The 21,243-nt window shown below is 38.6% G+C and overlaps 1 protein-coding gene across 2 annotated transcripts in view; it reads left to right on the top strand.

The window, feature by feature from the left end:
* Positions 1-21,243, top strand: part of ppp2r3a (protein phosphatase 2, regulatory subunit B'', alpha) — a 69,920-nt gene that overhangs the window by 22,805 nt on the left and 25,872 nt on the right. For both annotated transcript variants that reach the window (XM_039676776.2, XM_089131292.1), the window contains one exon: positions 16,590-19,250. In XM_039676776.2, the coding sequence (XP_039532710.2) occupies positions 17,115-19,250 (2,136 nt within the window). In that variant the 5' untranslated portion in view covers positions 16,590-17,114. The remainder of the gene's footprint in view (positions 1-16,589; positions 19,251-21,243) is intronic.

Raw genomic sequence — 21,243 nt, 5'->3', positions numbered from 1 at the left:
ACATCTAAAGTAACGACTGGACCAAAGAGATCTAAACAAACCAAAAACAGGACATAATGTCGCTTTCATCATAGGAGCTACGTTGCCCATTACAGTTTGGTACAGGCATCAGAACCGCCACCCTCTTGCAGCAGATCTTCATTTGTGTGTGTGACGGAGGAATTCCTGGACCGGTTTTGACTCCTTTATACATTTTTCAGCTCTTTGTGAGTTCTCAGCTGGTAAAATACCATCATATATACACGCATACAATGATGATATTTAACCTGCCACACATCATTGTTTTGGATGATCTGTTACATCGCAAAATATACACCATAAAAGCCTTTTTTTTGTGTGTCTATCATTAGTTTCGGTGTTAAAAACGAAATTTTTATTTAATTAAAAAAAATTGGTACAGACCAGAAGAATCAAGAGAACCCAACTACAAGTGTGAACACACCATGTTTTGGACAATGTAGTGCTGCAGCAATGAGTTCTGAAACCTGGAGCCGAGTTGTCGGAAGCTTAGTGATGGTGGCATTTAAATCATGTGACTGTGGCCTAGTTCATTTATAGTCTAACTTTTTACTTCTGCCGATTGTATTTAAGCTTCAAAAATCTTAAAAGTTGTGTTGATTTATGTTGTCTTGATGTTTGATGAACAAACTGTAAGAATCATAAACTGTTGTTGGTCACAGAGCTTATTTTCTGCAATAATCCAAATGTAGTGAAAAAATCCTATAGGCTTTTTGTCAAGGGAACCAGAGTTATGCAATTTTCCAGGTTGGCCTTTAAAATGACATCAACCCTGTGGCACCCTATTTTGTCCAGAACTATGACTGAACTGAACTATCTATGAGCAAAGATGCCAGTTGTGCACCAGCCGAGCAATTGCTGCTGCGATGAACGATAGTAATAGAGAGACAAATAGATCAAAATGTTCGGTCGACCGGTTAATTAGTTATAATTAGTTGAAGATGGGGTAGGATTGAATAAGCTTATGCTTCTTCCTACTCCTTTTCGGACATCTGTAAGTTAAAAATTGTTTGTTTGTTTGTTTTTTTCTACATGTTCGAAATAAAACTTTTCATTCATTAAGAGTATGGTAATAGGATGGCTCTCTCCAGTTATAGACCTCTTTGTTTTTGACCCATCTTTATTCATGTGGTGGAAGATAGATAACAAAAAATCAGGAAACAATGTTGTGAAAGTTCAATTCATTGAAGCATGAGCTCTAACTGACACATTACACATCGTGTTTCTTAAACTTTCGTAGCAACTTTAAGACTAAGTGAGGGCAGTATCTTATAGTCTTGGGAGTTTCAGGCTGTCTGAGGGGAGGCTCAGGTCATACGTAGGTTACAGAGAACGTCATGAGCTTCTGTCGCAGATCCAGCATCTACAGACTGTGCAGAGGAGGATGAGGAAGAGAAGATGAAGAGAAGAAAAGCTTACACAGTCTCAGCCATCGGTCTTTAATTTTGTCTCTCAAAGCTTATCTACACTGCACCAGTCTAAACCTCTGGTGAAACAACTGCAGAGGTAGAGATTTTCAGTTCATAGTAGAAGGACATCTCATGCAATGATAAATGTTTTGTGAGATGAAACATTTTCCAAAAAATATTGTATTCAAATATTTTAGCTCGTAACATTTTTTTATATTCGATTATTCATTTAAATGAACTTTAACAAGAGAGGCATTATTTTTTATTCACTAAGTTTTTGTCACCAATGTGTGTAAACAAACAAATGTACACAACAAAAGCTTTTTAAAGCAGACTGCCAATTATTAGGGGTGGGAGAATGAATAAACCTTCACACCCCAATAAACAGTATATATACACCGAATATACACCCCAATATACGAGTCTGCATCATGTTTATATTGTTTCACATGTTCATGTTGAGAAAAACAAGAATATTTACATGCTTGACAGTTGGCTGCAGAGAAAACATGCTCTGCTGACACAGATGTTGCTGGGACACAAAGGTAAAGGTGCACTATAGCATTTCTCAGCACTTTGTGTTTTCAGTCCTTAAACTGTCTCCCTCACTGGAACTTGAACGAAGCATATGTCTCAAAATCATTTTGCTATCCGATAAGTTATCTTCTCGGCTCACTCGGGGTCCAGCTGCGCTTACCTGCAGTCGTGAATGCAGTGACGGACAGCTGTCTTTCCTCACTGGTCAATAACGTTGGTGCGGTGTTTGGATTTCTTATGATTTCAGATTGTATTGGTGATATCATGAAAAGTCAATTTCACCTGACAATGTTTGCACACGGCATGTTTTTTAACAATTATTATTGATCGAATATTCAAGTAGTTGACTGCTCTGACTAGAACTAGTACACGAGAGAGTAAAGCCTGGTAATAACCCCAGTTTTCTTGTATAAACATAATGAGTAGCATGCCTAGGCAAAGTGTTGTGTCTAAGAGACACGTTTTCTGGAAAATGGGTAAGGTTTATAATGGCTAAAGTGGGCAGGTAATGAAGAGGTTGATGGTTGCACATTTGCTGCAGCTATGGAGCGAATCAGACAAAACTGTGAATTCAGACACAACCGTATCGATTGGAACCGAGACTAACTTTTCGTTTTTCCCGGAACCGTTCAAAAGTAAAAATTTCGATTCCTAGTTTCGATATTCACAGACAGTTGTGACAAAAGGAGTATTTTTACAGAAGGAGTATTTCCTTCAGAAAGGATTATTTCCTTCAGAAAGGCCGTTGGTTAGCAAGGTTAGCTAAACTTTTTTGACCCTGCCTCTTAAAAGAATCGGAATCGAGAATCGTTAGGAACCGTAATCGAAACAAGGAATCGGAATTGGAATCAGAAACTTTCAAATTCAAACGATACCCAACCCTAATAGTAAGTCAACAAAACTTTTGATTTATAGAATTCAGAATCCATAATGAGATTTTTTTTTGTGGATGTTTTTTTTATTTTATTTTATTGTTGACTCTGGTAGTTGACAACAAATCAGGAAATAATTAGTTTGTTGTTTTTTTGCCGAGCGCTATTTTGTTTACATCTGTATACAGCAATATGAGATATGCATTAATGTAAAGTGTGGTATTTCTGTCATCTCGTTAATTGTTGCTCCTCTCCGTTTCATAAAGTCTGGGAGAGACAGTCTTTAGGTCACTTTATTATTCTGGTGCAAGTAAGCACTGAGCTGTAACATCTGCTGATGTGAAAACAGTCTCTCATTGAAGAATAAAGTACCCCCGTTTCATTTACGGGACCAGTGACCTGAAAGAATATGTCATAGTGTTCATGTGAATGGACATATTTAGTTCATGCACTGTGCTCTCAACCAAAAGAATGACTTGAATAAAACTGGCTGATTCTCATTAGTTTGATGTGGCATAACAATTCTCCACTGGGTTATTTGAACACTGATTTATTTATTTATTTATTTATTTGAAAAGGGACAATGTACACTAATCAACATTCACAACAAATGTAAGTGCACCCGAGTTAGCCACAGGCTAGTTTTCATCGGCAGTCCCCTTGCCAGATGTTACTAGGCATCCTAAGATAATAAATAATAACAATGCAATACAGTTCAATATACAATAAACAAAAAGTAAAAAGAATAGACTGTTAAAATCACAAATAATCAAATAAACATGAGATATAAAATATAATTAGATGTTAATAAACGATACAATTATTGTTGATGAATTGGACCCGCGTCAATGTTGACAGTGTTGATTTTCAATAAGACATTTCTTAACATTAATCTTAAATGAGTAATAAGATGTAGACTCTCTAATTAGTGGGGGTATTGAGTTCCATTCATGCGAAGCAGTAAATGAAAAGACAGCCTGACTGAATGCTGTTTTTTTTAAGTGGGATTATACAGTCTCTCCTAGCTGCACCTCTTGTAACTCTGTTTGTATTTGATTTAAAATTGATAAGGCCAAATAAAGGAGGAGGAGCTAAGCAGTGCATGATCTTATAAACTAAGCAGACATTTCTGTATTTTATTAGGTTATCCCAACTAAGCAATTTATACTTCTGTAGGATATGGCAATGGTGATGATGTAAGTGCCATCTCATGAGCAAATCAAATTATGGCGAATTACATAAAAACTCTAGCACGTTACACAAATCAAAGTTGATAAATTGATGTAAATTATATGTATTGGATATTATATTTCTATTTTGAAAAATATAGAATCTGTTTAAACCCATATGTGCACATGGGACTTTGATGCTGATGTATTCTATTTCTATTTAGGTTCCCAATTTAGTGTAATTCTCACATTGGCACATCAGATCACAATAGTGCAATCAGAGTCTTCTGTATTTGGAAGTTGATGGTGCTGTTTAACCGTTCTGAGCTGTGTTTATTGTATCTGCGGCTTGTAACCTGACCTAGCTGAATGTTGGCGTCTTTGTTATTTTAGCAAAAACATTTGGATTGCTGAACAAAGTTGCTTTGAAGTGTCAGGCAGTCTTTCTGCACTGAAACAAAGTGAAGTAAGGCCTGTGTTGACACGACCCCAAAGAGAGTGATTATTTATTAAGGCTGTGCTTGGTGGAGAAATGGAAAGAAGCCTTCTCAGCCTTATAAGGCCCAGCTCTTCTAAAATGTCAGGAAGTGCTGGATAAGGAAAGGCATGACTCATTCTTTCTCGTTTTGAACATGCCAAAGAAAATGTACCTTTTTTGTTTTATATTGTTCTTAGCGGATGGAGTATTTAATGCTTCTTTAGCCTTTTGTCTGTTTTTATGTGGCTAATGAGCAGGTCCACAATAAATCCGTGTGTTTTTCATATCCCCTGCCCCTTCATTTTTTGAATATATTTTGGCCAATTTAATAGTGCTGTCTGTTAACAATAAGAGTACATAGGCCTATCACTTACTATACCCTTAAAGTGAGAACAATTAGGTACCTTCATTTTAAAAATGCTAACAGTATCATCAGAGGTCTTTCCTGTAGCATTAAAGGTACAATTTATTGAAAAGGTTCAGATCTGTTCTGTATGTGTACCATTGTGTACCTTTTTTGTTCCGAGAGTGTATAGTACTCTCAGCTCTGTTTAACACATTTTGTCTTTGCGGTGTCATCTCATTTGTGCGTTCTTTCCCTCTCATTAATCCCAATCATGTTGTGTGATTGTCTTTCCCCTTTGTGTTTTTCCATATCACACAGTTAGGTCCTTAAAACAGTGCAGGGCTGAATAGGCTGAGTTGGATTCGACCATGTTTGTCTCCAAATATATGCCTCTGGTTCACGTAATGAGTGGAAATATGAGTGATGAGTGAATCAGTATCAAAATATAGCCTGTGCATGCTTTCTTTAGGAGGCCTTACAACTGAAACCTGTGACATCATTCTAAAAAAAAGACTTGGTAAAAACACATGGAAAGTTCATTAAAAATTAAAAGAATTCTTAATGGACCTTTTGGAGCAGTTGGTCTTGGTCAAGTGGCTTTTAACTTGAACTGTCATCCTACTGCTTTTCTGTGTTTTTTGAAGCTAGATTAAAGAAATGGAGTCTGACTCAGACAGAGGGCAAAAAAGTACTTGACTGCCAGTTTGAAGAAATGTTGGTCCGGAGCAATTATTTCCAACCATGCCTCATATAATGCACCTCTGCGCCATGATGTTAAATGGACTGTCAGATTCAGACTGCATAGATGAATCAGGAAACTCTTGAATTGTTAAGTAAAGATCAGTACACCATTTGGGCCCAGAAAGGCATGTTGGTCTGGAATATGAAAGTTATGTGATCAAAAACTTACATTAAGCCTCTTTTCATTGGATGTGAAATATCCTTTTGCTCCTTTGCTTCCATTTTAATTTTTCACTCATGTCTCTCTCCTTTTTCTGTTACACTCTCACTCTCTCTATCTCTCTCACATCTATCTGCTAATCTCTTTTCAAGTGCAAACACACCAGTGTCGACCAGCATTGGCTTGACTGCTGCTGAGCTGACGTGCCTGTCACTGAGATATAGAGACGTCAGATGAGAATCAAACACTGCTGTCACCAAGATCAGGACTCAGTTTACTTTCATATCCACTATTGTTCAAAAGTTTGGGGTCAGAAAGAATTATTATTATTATTATTTTTAAAGAAACGAATACTTTTATTCCGCAAAGACACATTCAATTGATCAAAAGTGACTACATATTGGCTATATGATGTAAAGAAAGTTTTCTATTTCAAATAAATGCTGTTCTTTTGAACTTTCTATTCATCAAAGAATCCTGGTTTCCACAAAATATTAAGCAGCACGACATTTTGTTAATGAAAAGAAATGTTTCTTGAGCACGCCACCAAATCAGCATATTACAATGATCATGGATCATGTGACTGAAATGGCTGCTGAAAATGTAGCTTTACCATCACAGAATTCTTACATTTTAAGATTAATTTTTAAATGCAATAATATTTCACAATATTACTGTTTGGTTAAAAAAATGCAACCTTGCATTTGAGTATATGAGAGACTTCTTTCTTATAAATAACAATAATACTGCGCCATTCCCTTAGTTATAAAATGGAGAGTTTACCTTTGAGGTTATATTTCTCATTATGTTTCTGGTTATTATGTTTCTCCTATTCCCTAATTAGCTCTCAGTCTCATCATCGTTTATTCATTCATTAGATGTTGGGATTTCAGCAGATCAGTGCTGTAAACTGTGAAAAGTTCTCCAAGACAACTTCATGTGAAAACATCTCTATTTAAGCATCATTCTTATTTGTAGATAAGAAAGTGGACACAACTTCCTGTTTGTCTGAAAGACGAGGGCGAGCGAAAAATTACATCCTTATAGGCCTAACGTATAAAATATTTGTAGTAGACATATTTGTGGGGGTTGAGGTCCTTGCAAAAATATAGACTGAAATAGCATAATGATTGCAGACTAAAGTCTGCTGAAAAATAGTTTTAATAATATATCTTTTTATTTAGGCTGGCAGATGCCTGTTTTGTTTCATGACCTTTGGCTACTGCTAATTTTCAATATTATAATTTTAGTGCCTTTCTTGACACTTTTTGAACAGATTTATGGAGTAATGTACAACATTGATTGCACATGGAAATTCCATGGAGTTTGGCCTTCCTGAATTAATGAAACTTGAATCACGAACTCTCATTGATAATGTATTATCTCTGGTTTGGTCGGGCTACATAATTATGATCAATGAACACTCCGTGTCCTTTATGTAATAAAGAAAGTGGTTTTGTGAGACAGATATTTATGAGGCTCAATACTTATTGTTTCTCTTTTGCTAACCATGTGAAACCAGATGACGCATGTGGAAGAACTTTTTCCAAAGCTTGAGGTTTCAGAGAGTTTCATGGTTTTTATCCAGTGGGAAATAGACTTTTCTTTTATTCCTTGTTTTTCCTCCAGCTGAGGGTTTGTACCTGATAGTGGTTTTTAGGAGCTGTCATGTTGAAATGGGTCTCCTTTCAGCGTTCATCTCATCTTTGAAATGTTCTTTTAAATCGCTCTAGTAGTTGCAGGGAGAATAAATTGTGATGTCAGCCACAACATCTTCCTATGGCGGATAACTAACTAATGTGAAATTGGTCCTTAAAGGTTTAGTTCTCTCAAAAATGAAAATCATTTACTCATCTTTGTTTTATCCTTTTTTACCAATGCGCTCTATGTATGTGTGTTTATATGTTAATAAAAGCCTGAATTATCTCTGTTTATCATATAAAGTGATCGGATCCATTCACAAGACATGGATAAACCGCTTGATACATATGGATTCGATTTACGTTGCCTTTATGAACTTTTGTGATCTTTTAAGTTTTGGTTATCTTGACATTCAGTGGAGGGACAGAAACCTCTCAGGTGTCAATAAAAATATCTTAATTTATGTTTTGAAGATTAACCAAAGTCTCATTGATTTGGAATGACATGAGAGTGAGGAAATGTAATTTTGTGTTAAACTATCCCTTTAAGGATCCCTAAGTTAATCTTAAAGTTGAAATTTGAGAATTAAACTGGAAAGTGCAGGATGTACAAAATGACATGCGCTATACATGCAATGAAGTGGCCCTTCTTCTCACCAGGAGTTGAGTCACCGTGAAAAATTTTGAAATTCTCTGGACAGCTGGAGAACTAACACCTGCCCGCAATCGCTGCTTCTCACCCTCCAGCCTGTGGGAAAACCAGCAGCGCTCTTCCTTCAAACCCCTCTGTTGTAGGGTGCCTCATCGTCTGGTAAGGGGTGTGGTTGTGGTGACCGGCAGAAAGCACCTATGTGGTAAGAGTGTTAGTCAGCGTTCCCATGAGCTTGAGTGTTGCTCTGCGTTCCCGGACCGGACACTGATGTGTCTATCCTGGTTGACCGTGTCATCAGTATGCTGTTCTCCTGTGGCTGTCTATCATCTCTGCTGGATGGCCATACTACACTGTCACCAAAGTGGGTGAGGCACTGCGGTACTAGGAGCCAGGCTCGAGTTACTAATGTCGGGGCGCCAGTCTCTGTCAGGATCTTCTCTTTTACCCCCATCCAATTGTTTATTAAATATGTGCATAAACAGTGTGCCCAAATTGCATTTGGACACTTAAGCCGCACTTAAGAATGTCCAACGCTATCTCACGACAAATTCGTACGAGTGATTAAAAGGTGGCTAATTCGTACGAATTGTCTAAACCCACGTGATGGGTAGGTTTAGGGGCGGGGTCAGGAGTAGGTCATTCGCACAAATTCATACGAAATTGGCAACTCGTAAAATTTGGCAAAAATCGCATCGTCGTATGAATCCGTGCCAAGTAGAGCTTCAAATGAGAATGCAGCAATGAGCTAGTGTGTTAAATATCTCTAGATATTTCTCATCTCATGGAGCTTTGTAAGAGCTAACTATTGACTTCATTTACAGTCCACTCACGTAGTAAATGTGGAGATATATCAGAACTAGCTTTGACTTTATAAGCTCTGAAGGCTTTTTACATTAATAATGTGCTCACCAGGGCTCAGAGGTGAAGAATGTTTGATCCGCGGACTTGAATTATTCTGCTCCGGACTTTACTATCTGTCTAGCTCATGTCTGCATGGTAGCTGAGGGCATTCTGAGTATTTCTCTAAAATTGGGTCCTATCCAGGCAGAACAATTACATCAAGACTGTATTTAAAGCTAAAAGATATTTAGAATGATTGAAACATTACTACATTTTGTTGTTTTTGAAAGAAGTCTCTTATGCTCACTAAGGCTGCATTTATTTGATTAAAAATACAGTAAAAACAGTAATATTTTTGTAATATTACAATTTTAAATAACTGTTTTCTTATACATTTTAAAATGTCATTTATTCCTGTGATGGCAAAGCTGTATTTCCAGCATCATTACTCTTCCAGCATCATTAGTCTTCAAATCATTGTAATATGCTGATTTGCTGCTCAAGTAACATTTAGCAATGTAGAAAACATTTGTGCGGCTAAATATTTTTGTGGAATAGATTCTTTGATTAATTGAACGTTCAAAAGAACAGCATTTATTTGAATTGGAGATAAATGTAACATGTATAAGTTTTGATGTCATTTTTTTTTATCAATTTAATGTATCTATGCTGAATAAAAGTTTTACTTTAACCAAGGAGTTAATGTCCCAAATGTCCTGTCCTGGATTTTCTTATCAAGTCGTGACTGGATATGGCCCTGTAAGAGTTACAGAGCACTCTTTCCTCTGATGCCTTTTTCTTGTTATTGTGTCTTGCATTCACTGTACTGTCACTCATTTTTTTTTTTTGTTTGGTGCCTCTCTCCAATGTGTCTCCTCTCTGTTTGAAGTTTTGGTTCTTTTCCCCCAAGTACTGTGCTTGCCTTAAATGCACATTAAGTCACCAAATGTATCATGTAAATGTCTGCTTGGGCCAGTGGCTCTCTTCCAATTCTGTCTGGGATCCCTGTCAAAAGATTCAGCTCACCATTTCTAAATTCTGTTGGAGTGTCCAATGAGCTTGTGTGAAGAATGAGAGTAAGTGCAAAAGAGGAGGAAAGGAATACAATGAAAAGATGAACAAGCAATATGATAGATCTGCTGTTAATAATGAGGCTGGGGTCATCTGGGTCCCTTTACTTGTAAATTGAAAGTATGGATTATGTTAGTTTGCACAAAATGGATACGTATCTCCATCTCCTTTCCTTTGACTTTATTTCTACAATCAGTAGAAAGTAACGCACAGTAGATGCAGTCATTTCTGTTAGTGCAGCAGCTGTTGCACTGAATCATGATTATCAGTGCTGTGAGTTTTTTTCTCCCAGAGGCTTCTTTGTTTTAGCAAAGGGCCTTTGCTGATTAGCTGTTTTTTTGTCAGTAAGGCATTCATGCTGTGTGACATCTTCATACGAATGTGAATAGTTCGCTTCATTGTTCTGTCTGATAGACATGGTTTCAAAACAATAAACTCTAATTAAGATTTTGGTTTCCTCCTGCTGCAACAAAAATTTGGAGTAGAATCTATAATCTCTCTGTCTCTCTTTTGGGGTGTATTCATTCTCCCAAAGAGAGCTTTGGAAAACGTTTTGGAGGAAAAAATGGATTGTAGAATTAGGTCAATTGGTTTCTTTAGACTAATTGTAAGAAATGAAAAATAAGTGTGAGATTTTGTTATTATTAAGTGTGAGTTTTAATATTACCAAGTAGGAGGTACTCTTTGTATTTACACTACTTTTAATGATTTTTAAATAAAATTGGTAAAAGAATTAGCAATGATTCATAAGTATGTTCAATGATCAAAAGTGACCGTAAAGATATTAATATAATTAATATATTAAGCTGCACAACTATTTTCAACATTAATAACAACAAAAAATGCTTCTTGATCAGCAGGTCATCATATTAGAATGATTTCTGAAGGATCATGTGACACTGAAATAATGATGCTGAAAATTCAGCTTTTTCATCACAGGAATAAACTGCATTTTAAAATATATATTACATTAGAACATTTTTATTTAAACTGTATTAGCATTCGACAATATTACAGTTTTTTGTGTATTTGTATGTAAATGCAGCCTTTGTGAGGATAAAAGACTTCTTTCAAAATCATAAAAAATATATATTTTGACCCCAAATCTTTGTATGGTGTTTCTGTCATTCTATATAATATGTCTGTCATTCTATACTGTATATCCATAGGATCTATACACCTTTAAACGTCAAAATTTTAAACAAGGCTTCAAACCAGTATTCTAGTTTTGTTAAAAGTCAATTCCGCTATCCACATCATTCAAAATCTGCATCCCCTTACCTTGATTCAATTAAGGAAATTATTTTTATTTTAAAAGACATTCTCGACTCAATTCTAAATAACACCCAACCCTGGTTATTATTATTTTTTTTTATTTTTTTTTTTTTTGTCCAGGAACGTTTTCGTCCACCTTCACTTAAAATCAGAGGGAAATGGTACTGTAGGTTAATAAGCATGTCTGATAAGAACTGTACCCTAAAATCCAATTATTGATATGTTGTTCAAGGACAAACAAAGATCCAGGTATGATTTGATGTCCTACTTAAATCACAGTAAAGCTTCCTTGTGAATATGCTTTTGGCTTGCTTTTTATTGTTTTTTGTTTGTTGTGTTGTGTAGGCTAGTACATTCATGTGTGTGGTACTGTAGTTTAAAAAATAAAACCATGCAATTTGTATAATAGTCATCATGATAATGAAATTGATTCAGGCCTGGTTTCTCTTCTTAGATAATTGTATGCTGCACTCCCTTCCATTCCCACTCTCTTACTCTGAATATTAATGAACCATTTCATGTCAATTTTACAACATTTCGCTGAATTGTTACCTTCCGTTATTAAAACATCCGTATTTACCCTCCTTTTGTGACGCCGTTCTTCGCTTTCCCCCTTGCGGCTGTTAAGGGTTAAATGTGCATCCTGGTCACCGTGTGAAGGAGTTAGTAGCCAGTGAGCGTGTAATCCTTCCTTTATTAATGTTTTGTTGTCACTGGGGTCAGGTTCTCTCTTGCAGCGACAGCTTTTGAAAGTCATTACTCAAGCTGAGACAAACAAAGCTCGCGGCAGGCCTCCCTTTGGCAGCTTGTGCACAGTGACAAGACCGAGCCTGACCGCTAACAAGGGAGGGCTCACACAAACTCCCAATTTACCTTCCAAAGGGAAACTTTTTCGGTTTCAGGGATTCCTTAATGAGCTGTACTGTATATCAGTTCTTCATCCCTCAACTCTTAATTGGGCCAAGTATAAGCAGACCAGCACGTCGTGATTTATTGCTCTACCTGGCAAAAATAACAAGGAAATCTGTTTTCTTTTTGTGGATAGTAGTATGTTGGAGGTGTTATTTCTAGGAATCTTTTTTTAAAGCTGACAACAACAACGTATAGCCTAGAGTCTTGAAAAGCACTGTCAGATGTGACAGGACACGAGTGCGACTTCTCGGCGTGACTGGCTGCTAATTAAACATGGAACGAATGCGTGCCATTAAAGCACCGAGAGGAGAAGGATAATGAGGCTGCTGCATCCTCGTTCCTCCTGCTCCTGCCAGCAGAGCGAGTCTCAAAAATGTGGGTGGATGTTGTCTTGTTCTCCAAACAGTGTGTGTGTTTGCGTTTCATGCGCTGCGTTCTCCATGACAATGTCTGCGTGATAATTACAACATTAAGCTGAGATGAAGACAGTTGCCTGACAATTAAAACATAATTTTCTAGGAACATTCATCTCAATTTCTATACAACATTAGCCATCCCATACCAAATAACCAGGAAGGTCCTATGCTGTAAGAAGATTCCCATCAGACATATAATATGTTTGTATGGGCGTCCGCACTGACTGAATGATGTGAAGGTGTGAAGGTTTCTGCTGTAACCCCCACCGGCCTGGAAATAGAAACGGCTGGCAAATTACAGAGAGCAGGATCATGTGTTTATCAGCCTATTAAATTGTCATTAAAAAGCCGTCTCTTTGCTACGGTCCACACTCTTCCTGTCATATTGAGTTCAGTCCGACTTGACAACCAGCTACGTCAAAGCACTTTGAAAGCAGACTATGTTATTGAGAGGCTTGTTTGGGAACACTGAAGCTCAAGAGTGTTACCTTCTACGATAAACAACTTCAGTGTGTCTGTACTAAGCGTTGGCCATGGAAAATCAAGGGTGCCAATGCTTCTCTGGGGAAATATGTTTACATTAGTAATTTTGTGTTTTTGTGTGTTTTCATCTACTGGATATTGGGGTAATTTCATGCCTTTTTTTATAAAAGTGTTTTGTTTTGCCACAAAGTGTTCGTTCATATTTCAGATTTTACTTGTTCAAATCATCACATTAAAAATAACATGATAAAATTTAGAGGTTTGAAGTGATGGAAAAAGTGTGACGCACTTGAAACCCCTTGAAAAGTGCTTGAATTTCACTCTCAAAAGGCTATACAAACCTTGAGATGAATAATGTCAAAAAACAAAACAAAAAACCTGACACACTGCCATGGTTACAGTTAGTGTTACTACATTAAATCTATGGTGAATGTTGGAGATTTGTGTACTGAAACGCCTTCTATAACTTTGTTCATGGCAACTAGAAAAATGGGAAAATGGCCCTAGGGGAAATTTAGCTCTCAGGGAACCACCCTGGTGGCTACTTCCTATAACTAAGTTCCTAACTGGGCTACTCGTTGCGAAAGCCCCTAATGTTTTTCCTGGTTTCCACGTCAGCGCCGTTTGATCTGATGGTATCATAACTTTTGCGTAAACATACACGCCACTTTCAAGTCACGTGGCATGTTATCTATACGCATTTTGAGCTATCCGCGTGTACGCGTGTATGTCTACGCTGTTAAATGTCCGAGTGATTCCGCGTGTATGTACACGCCGTTAAATGTCCGAACGAAACGAAGCAAAATGTACATCTACTTCTGGGGAGCGATATTTTTTTTCCTAGGATAGTAGGGGAAGACTAATAAGTGCTATTAACCCCAGTGACGGGTCGGTTTAGGGACGGGGTTGGGGTAGGTCATATATTTATACAGTAATGTAACGTTAAGTCAACGGCGTTCACAAACACGCTAAAATTCGATTATGCGATTATGTAAATTTCGTGACTTCCAGAAGTAAATCCTGGCATCCTGAAGCTGGGTGACTGTTCATGCGCTGCGTTCTCCATAACAATGTCTGCATGATAATTACAACATTAAGCTGAGATGTTGCCTGACAATTAAAACATAATCCTCTAGGAACGTTCATCTCAATTTCTATACAACAATTCATACACTGTACTTCTTTGTATTTTTGTAAAAGGCAGTGACGGTCATTGTAATGTTCTCTTCTCACACCCAGCAACAGCTTTTTGAGTAACTGGCTGGGCAAGCAGGACCAGTCCATTGTAAACAGTGTGGGTTGTCCCTGTAAATCTCACTCTCTGAATGTTTTTTTTTCCGATATTGTGAGGAAATACAGAAGTGTAATGCATTTACGAGGCTATATTGCGGGCACAGATTATACTGCTTTAAATGTCATGCGTGGCCATAGTCAGAGTTTATATGAGGTGAGGTTGTGGTGGACATCCTGGAGACTCGTTCTCTGTTGTTACTCTGCTCACTGAGACACAGAGAATACAAGGCTTTAATGAGGCCTGCTGTGAGAGAAAGAAAAAATGGAAGAAAAACAAAAGGACCAGACGGAGTGAGAAAGAAATTCAATGAATAATAAAACGAATTGGAGAATAAAGGAGCGTATTGCTTTGGTCATGGAGAACAAATTTGGTTGAGACATGCTAATAATGAGCTCAAGTATATAAAAAATAATATAATGACTCATCTGTTAACATACAAGTGAGAGAGAGTAAGCAATAGAGACATGAAATTATTATTTATTCACGTCACTCCAAATCCATATGATGTCATTTTTCAATGGACGGAAGGCGAAGTTTTGAAAACTTTTATCTGTTAAAGGGATGGACTAAATGTTTGTGTAAAAAAGTACTTTAGTTAAGCTTGCAAGATTTTAGTAGCTCAAAGAAGCAGGAAGATTGTTGTTGGTTAGTGTTGGTCTCCAAAAAAAAAAAAAAAAAAAAAGCTGATGATTCAGTATTAAACCTATGCTATAAGAACTGTTCAATTATGGAATCTGTGTATTTGAAGAGCTCTGTCTTGACTAAACACACTTTATAGGGAAGAGAGGCAGAGCACAGTGTGTTGTCAAAGAAAGCTAATAGAGTGTCTGTGTACTTTCATCACAAGCTCTTTAACAGCTTCCAGTGATGTGGCCCCTTTGAAGATGGCTTAAGAACTAAATTTAATAACACAGGAGACCTAAAATGCCTGAAGCTTAGGTATTTTTTTATAACCACATACCAGCATTAGACATTACTGCACTACATTTCATTTTTTGGTTCGTATTTGTTTGATAGTTTGTGGTTTACTGCTGGCTGACTTATATGCATTTTGTAGTTTCCAACATTTCATGTGGATTAGCTGTACCAAAGAGAAGTTAAAAGGGTGACATGCTCATTAACTAATAAACTAATAAAGAGAGATGTTAAACAGATTAAGCAAGAACAATTAAACATGATCAGTGATCGCTTTTAACTACCATTAAAGATACTGCCCTAATTGTGCTGTCAAAACTGTACATCAATCTTTTTCTTTTGTGACCTCTTTAGTGACACAATTTGAATTTTCAGTGATACAATTTCAGTGATACAGTTTGTTGTTTTTACTGTTTTGTCTTACAAAATACTCTGGGCCAGATGTACTAACGCTTTTGCGCCCACTTCTGGTGTATTTGTTTCACAAAGTGTGCATAAAACCATGAAAGCACAGACTGCCTGTTGCGGGAACTGAAAATGGCAAAATACACTTTTCATGTCATGCATATTCATTCATGGGATGGTCAAGGGGAAAGTGGGAGTGTCACATAAAGAGATGGGTGGAGAAGCATAAACTGCGCCTAATTATGTATTCCGCATTATGTACAGAAAAAGCCTCTAAAAGCGCGCTTCTATTTTGTGCTGAAAATTCTCCGCCTCTTAAAAGTAGGTGTAACTTAGGAAGTGGTTTTCCTGGAAATTGCGCGTTTAAATACTCACAATTTCCATTATAGTGGGTGGGGACATGCACTGATTACCTGATGAACTGTTATTGCAGGTTTGGTAAATAACACGCACAATGCGATTTCACATCAAGTGCTTTCTGCATCTTGGCCATGGCGCTATTAACGCTATTAATGTTCGCAAATGTCCATACATCTGGCTCTCAGTTTCCGAAAAAAATATGTAGAGCATGGCTTTAGCAGTGCCAAGTTCATGGATTCGATTCCCAAGTAATGCATGAATTGAAAATATGTATAGCTTGAATTGAATGTAAGTCGCTGTGGATAAAAGTATCTGCCAAATGCATAAATGTAAATATAATTTTACATAATATAATAAAATATAATATACTTCACCCTGAAGCAGAAACAGCCTTCTAGCATTCTCCTTGTGTTCTCTGAAGAAGAACAACATGTATGTGGTTGAAGACTACTTGCATAGAGGCCGTTAGTTCAGTGTTGTTCATAGCTTATGCAGTCAGCCCATGACCTAGGGTCTCATAGACTTTATGCGTTTTGATTGATCTAAATAAGTGCCTTCTTTCTCCCCCTAACCCACTTCTGTCTTTATACTCACAGGTGGCTTTCACATTGGACTCTAAAACATCTGATTCAGGCCTGTAAAACAAGATAAAGAGAGAGCGAGGGGGTTCTGCTGAACATCTGCTGAACACATCAGCGGAAGGCTGTCACCAGGTGGGCTGAATGCTGTGGCTTTGGAGAGGAAGTCAGAGGACTTCTTCATGCCCACAGGCCTCGGCTTTTCACAGGGGGGATGATCTGGAGCACTGCACGCAGGCCTATCATTAGGCCATTGGGGCCCATGCTAAGGAATGGATAGTTTTGCCACTAAATATTTTAGTGCAACTTCCCTTTAACTATGGGGCACCGGTGAAGGATTGGTATGGAAATCCTTTTTTTCCTTGGAATCAGCTCAAGCAGAAGTTAAGGCTAAGCAAAGAACATTTTATTTGCTTTTTAGGATTGATGTACTTTGACATTTTTTTTTTTTAGAAATGTGTCTTTATAGCATTTATTTTTTTTAGTTGGCTAGTTTTTTATCATCACACAACAGACTTTAAGATTTATGAATAAACAAAGACCATGGCAGCTACCTATCGCATAGTCGTCAGTAGCATAAACTGTTACAACAGCGTTGTAATAGACCGTCGTGTCCAACACACTGTACACTACTGTAATGGACCCTGTGGTGCACTAAAACACGGACTGAACTGCACAGTGGCTCACCGCAGCACTTGTGCTGAAGTTCTTGATACCCCCATATCCAGAAACTGTTCTGACCAGCCCATCAATATTCTTGAGTCTAAAACATTGGAGAATGGCAACACCGTGTCTGGGGCCTTCTGTGACGAATACCACCAGGTCGTCCCCAGAGTCAAAAAAGGATCTGTCATCCAAAGCTCAGCAAGCCTCAAGGATATTACAGGGGAAGCCATTAACCTGGCCAGTGGGAAAATCAAGGAATTTTCATTTGAAAAGATCAAGTACTCCGCCAGTCATGTGACTTTCAGGAAGGGCCGTAAGGTTCGGCCAGACTCCTTCAGCAGGAGATCCACTGATCTAGACATAATCTATGGCCAGTTCACAGGCAATGATGAGAACTGTCCTCCATTTGGCCTGTTTCAGAAATCTGTACTCGAAGAGCAAAAGTTAAGTCGCAGCGCATCTCTGGAGCAGAACCTAAACAATGTAGCCACGCTCTACCTGAATAGCCTCACAGAGGAGAACCTAATTACCCGCATACTTGAGAAGACCAAGGCTGACAGCAGTGCATCGGGAGAAGACATTAAAGCCTGTCTGGACATTCTCCTCAAGTGCTCTGAAGATCTGAAGAAGTGCACAGACATCATCAAACAGTGCATCAAAAGAAAGTCAATGGGGGGAAGCAGCGAGGACTCTGGGAATCCTGAGGCCATTTATAAAAATGTGATGGCTCGTCTTTCCAACTATTTGAAGAGGCTTCCTCTTGAGCTGGAACAGGGGCAAACTGTGAGACAGGAGCACAGTGAGCTTGCCGAGCTAGTTAACAGTATACACGGGCTGCAACAAATCCCATTCTCCCCTATCTTTGGCAATGAGCAACCTCCGCGATACGAGGACGTTGTTCAGTCTCCTCCCCCCACAAAGGCTCGGACTAAACCCTCCCAGTCTGAACCTCCAGATAGCCCTAGGGATCTTGTATGCAACGTGAAAACCATTCAGAGCCTCCCTGGTTTGTCAGCACGTACACCTTCATCAACTAATGGGTTCCCACATGGCAGTTTAACTTCAACTTCCAGTAGTGGTTCAACACCTTTCAACTGCCACCACACGGTTTCAACCAGCCGACCGGACACATTCTCTTCCACAAACTCTCTTTTGTCTAGCAGTAGCGAAAGTCTCTGTAAGGATGCCATGGAGGCTCTGTATATCGAGGAGGAGGATTCAGATGTGGGAAGGATGCCTGACAGGGCAGTTAAAGGGGATGGGAAGCACAGCTGTAGTCTTTCAGAGCCCAGACCTTACTCCAAAAGAACCACTGGCTACTCTGAGCTTAGTGGTGGTGTTTCAGATAAACTCCATGAGCTCAGCAGAAACGGAACTGTGTTCAAGCCTAAAAACGACTCAACTGTCAACCAGATGTACTTGCCAAAAAGCACAGATTCCAGACTGTTCTCAAGGTCAAACTCACACACTAATAAAGGGGGAGCTGATGACATTGATAAACTTTTGATGGACCTGGAGTGTCTTTCCCAGAATATGCAAAAGGAGCCTCCACTACCCCCTAAACTTAAAAACTGTGCCCAGCAGACAGGTTCCCCCCAGCATTTAATTGGTAACTCAGTGGCTAAAGATCTACCAGTGGTGTGTTTGTCTAGACCCTCGGTGGTCAAGCCACCCGAGCCAGGGGTTGAGGCCGCTGAAGAGGATGATGGAGCTCTGCTCCTCAGGATTCTTGAGAGCATTGAGAGCTTTGCTCAGGAGCTGGTGGAGAGTGGAGCTGGGAGAGGAACTCAGTCTAAGGAAAGAGAGGTCATGCGTCTTCTCCAGGACACGCTGGCCAGCACTAAAGCAGAGGTGGCTCCACTCCCACTTCCTGTGCCTTCGTCTGAGACTGCACTTACACCTCCACCTACACCAACACCCTCAAGTGCACCTGCTGCCATACAAACACCTGTTTCCACTGTGAGGGACACCGGCTCAACTCTTCTCATTCAACAGACGCCTGAAGTCATCAGGGTGAGTTCAGCTAAACTAGGTCTAAGGTTTTCGTAAGTTGATAAACCTGTAGCTCTTGCCGAAACTATGCAGTGTGCCATTTAAAAAAAATAAAAGTGGCAAAGTGTTAACAATTGGAAGAAATAACAGTTTTTATGTACTATTGATGTTGCCTGCTTGAGCATCAATGGGTGTTTGCAGCCGATTTTGCATGATTTTGTGCATGAGTTTTTCCATTGTCCTTAGTGGCAAAGCTGGATTTCAACATCATTGAGATACTTTGGGGATGAAGTCAAATGCAGAGCATAGGACTTTCAGTAAGCAACTTCAAGGCAAACCAGAGACTCATACATACATATAACACTATTACAAACGATACAAAGGATGCAAAACATAATATTATAATATTAAGAACCAAAGACATGTATAGTTATACAGGATAATTTTAGTAAATTCAGTTATTTTGTCTTGTAGAAGATATAAAAATATATTTCAGATTCTCCAGGGAGTATATTATTAATAACCAGCGACTTGTATATTATATACCAGCGTATTAGATACAGACAGAATGGAGGTGGAAAATCCATTTTACCATTAGCTGAAGCACAAAATTATAGCCTTCATAAACAGTAACCATTAAATCAAAGTTCCTCTTTGAAATACTGTGGCATGTGCATGAACTGGGAAAAAGGCTTTCTTTAGGGGAAGTGAAATTTATCATCAATATCATCATTTTTGTACAAGTCCGTATTTGGCACTGCTAATTAAACTTTTGGTTTAATTCCAAATTAGTCAGTTGATTATGTTTTTTTATTCTATTTTACTTGATGATTTTCATTTAAAACCACTGTAATTATCCCATGTTGATTTTTGTTAAAAGTATCTTATAGCCTTAACATCTTACCCATGAGAAATATAGCGGGTTGCATAAAAGCTTGTTGCAGTTAACGGTGGGGTCAGTATCATGTGTCTTTCGGAGCTGGCTGTCACCTTTAGTCTGTTTTATCTGCACATCCATCATGTTGGGGAGAAGAAAGCACAGTTTGTTATACTCTTGTTCAGGGTTCTTGGGTGAGACTCTGGCATGTACTGGACGTACTTGTTTATATGTCAATTGTTATCACAATTTTGAAATGTGTAAAAAGTTCTGAAAGCTGCATAGATGGGGACAACAACTGTCAGTTCTCCCCCCAAAAAACTAAAGCCGCGTTTCCACCGCAATTACCAGGAACTATTTGTACTTTTTTTCCCCCAGACCGCTTGCTTACTGCGTTTACACCGCGTACTAAAGTACCGGCCCGAGGCGGGAAGTAGCCTATGTTAAACTGCGTGCGACTGCTCTTCCTAGCCTGCGCGTTTGTTTTGAGTTTTGTATGGAGGAGATTCAAAGCGTATTCAGAAAGCTCGTAATGCTAGATATAAAAGTAGACATTTTTTATCAGCGGACATTGACCGTGACATAGATGGGACGAACGCGCGTCATCGGGCAGAAAGAATAGCATGGTAACTAAGAACCAATCAGCATTGTTCAGCGCACAAGTCCCACCCCGAAAGTTCCTGAACTCTGAAAAAGTACCACCTCGCCAGCAGGAACTTTCTGGGGGGAAAATTTTTACCCGGAACTTCATTTAGACCCTGGTAGCTGCGGTGTAAACACACCGAGTACCACCCCAAAGTTCCTAGTTCCTGGGGAAAGTTCCTGCGGTGGAAAAGCGGCTTAAGTCATCATCTAGTGCAAGTCTCTAGAAATGTGTTTTAGTGTTTCATGACCCATTTATTACTAACTCTCAGCTCTCTGAAGTGTTGTCAAGCTGTTTATGTCCTGTGTCAGTCGTCCAAGCACATTTAACCCTCGCTCTTTATGTGTCCTGTCTTCTACCTCTCTCCCACCCTTTTTATCTTTTCTCTCACTGTTAAATCCTCTCTTGTTTATTTTCCTGGCTTTGTAAACCAATACCAGCTCAGGTTCTATCTCGGGCCTGCTATTTATGACGTTGCCATGACATCTGTCAAG

This window comes from Pimephales promelas, chromosome 5 (assembly GCF_988280905.1).
Source record: "Pimephales promelas chromosome 5, fPimPro1.hap1.1, whole genome shotgun sequence".
Lineage (NCBI taxonomy): Eukaryota > Metazoa > Chordata > Actinopteri > Cypriniformes > Leuciscidae > Pimephales > Pimephales promelas.
The sequence above is the reverse complement of the archived record's forward strand: the minus strand, read 5'-3'. Positions and strand labels throughout refer to the sequence as shown.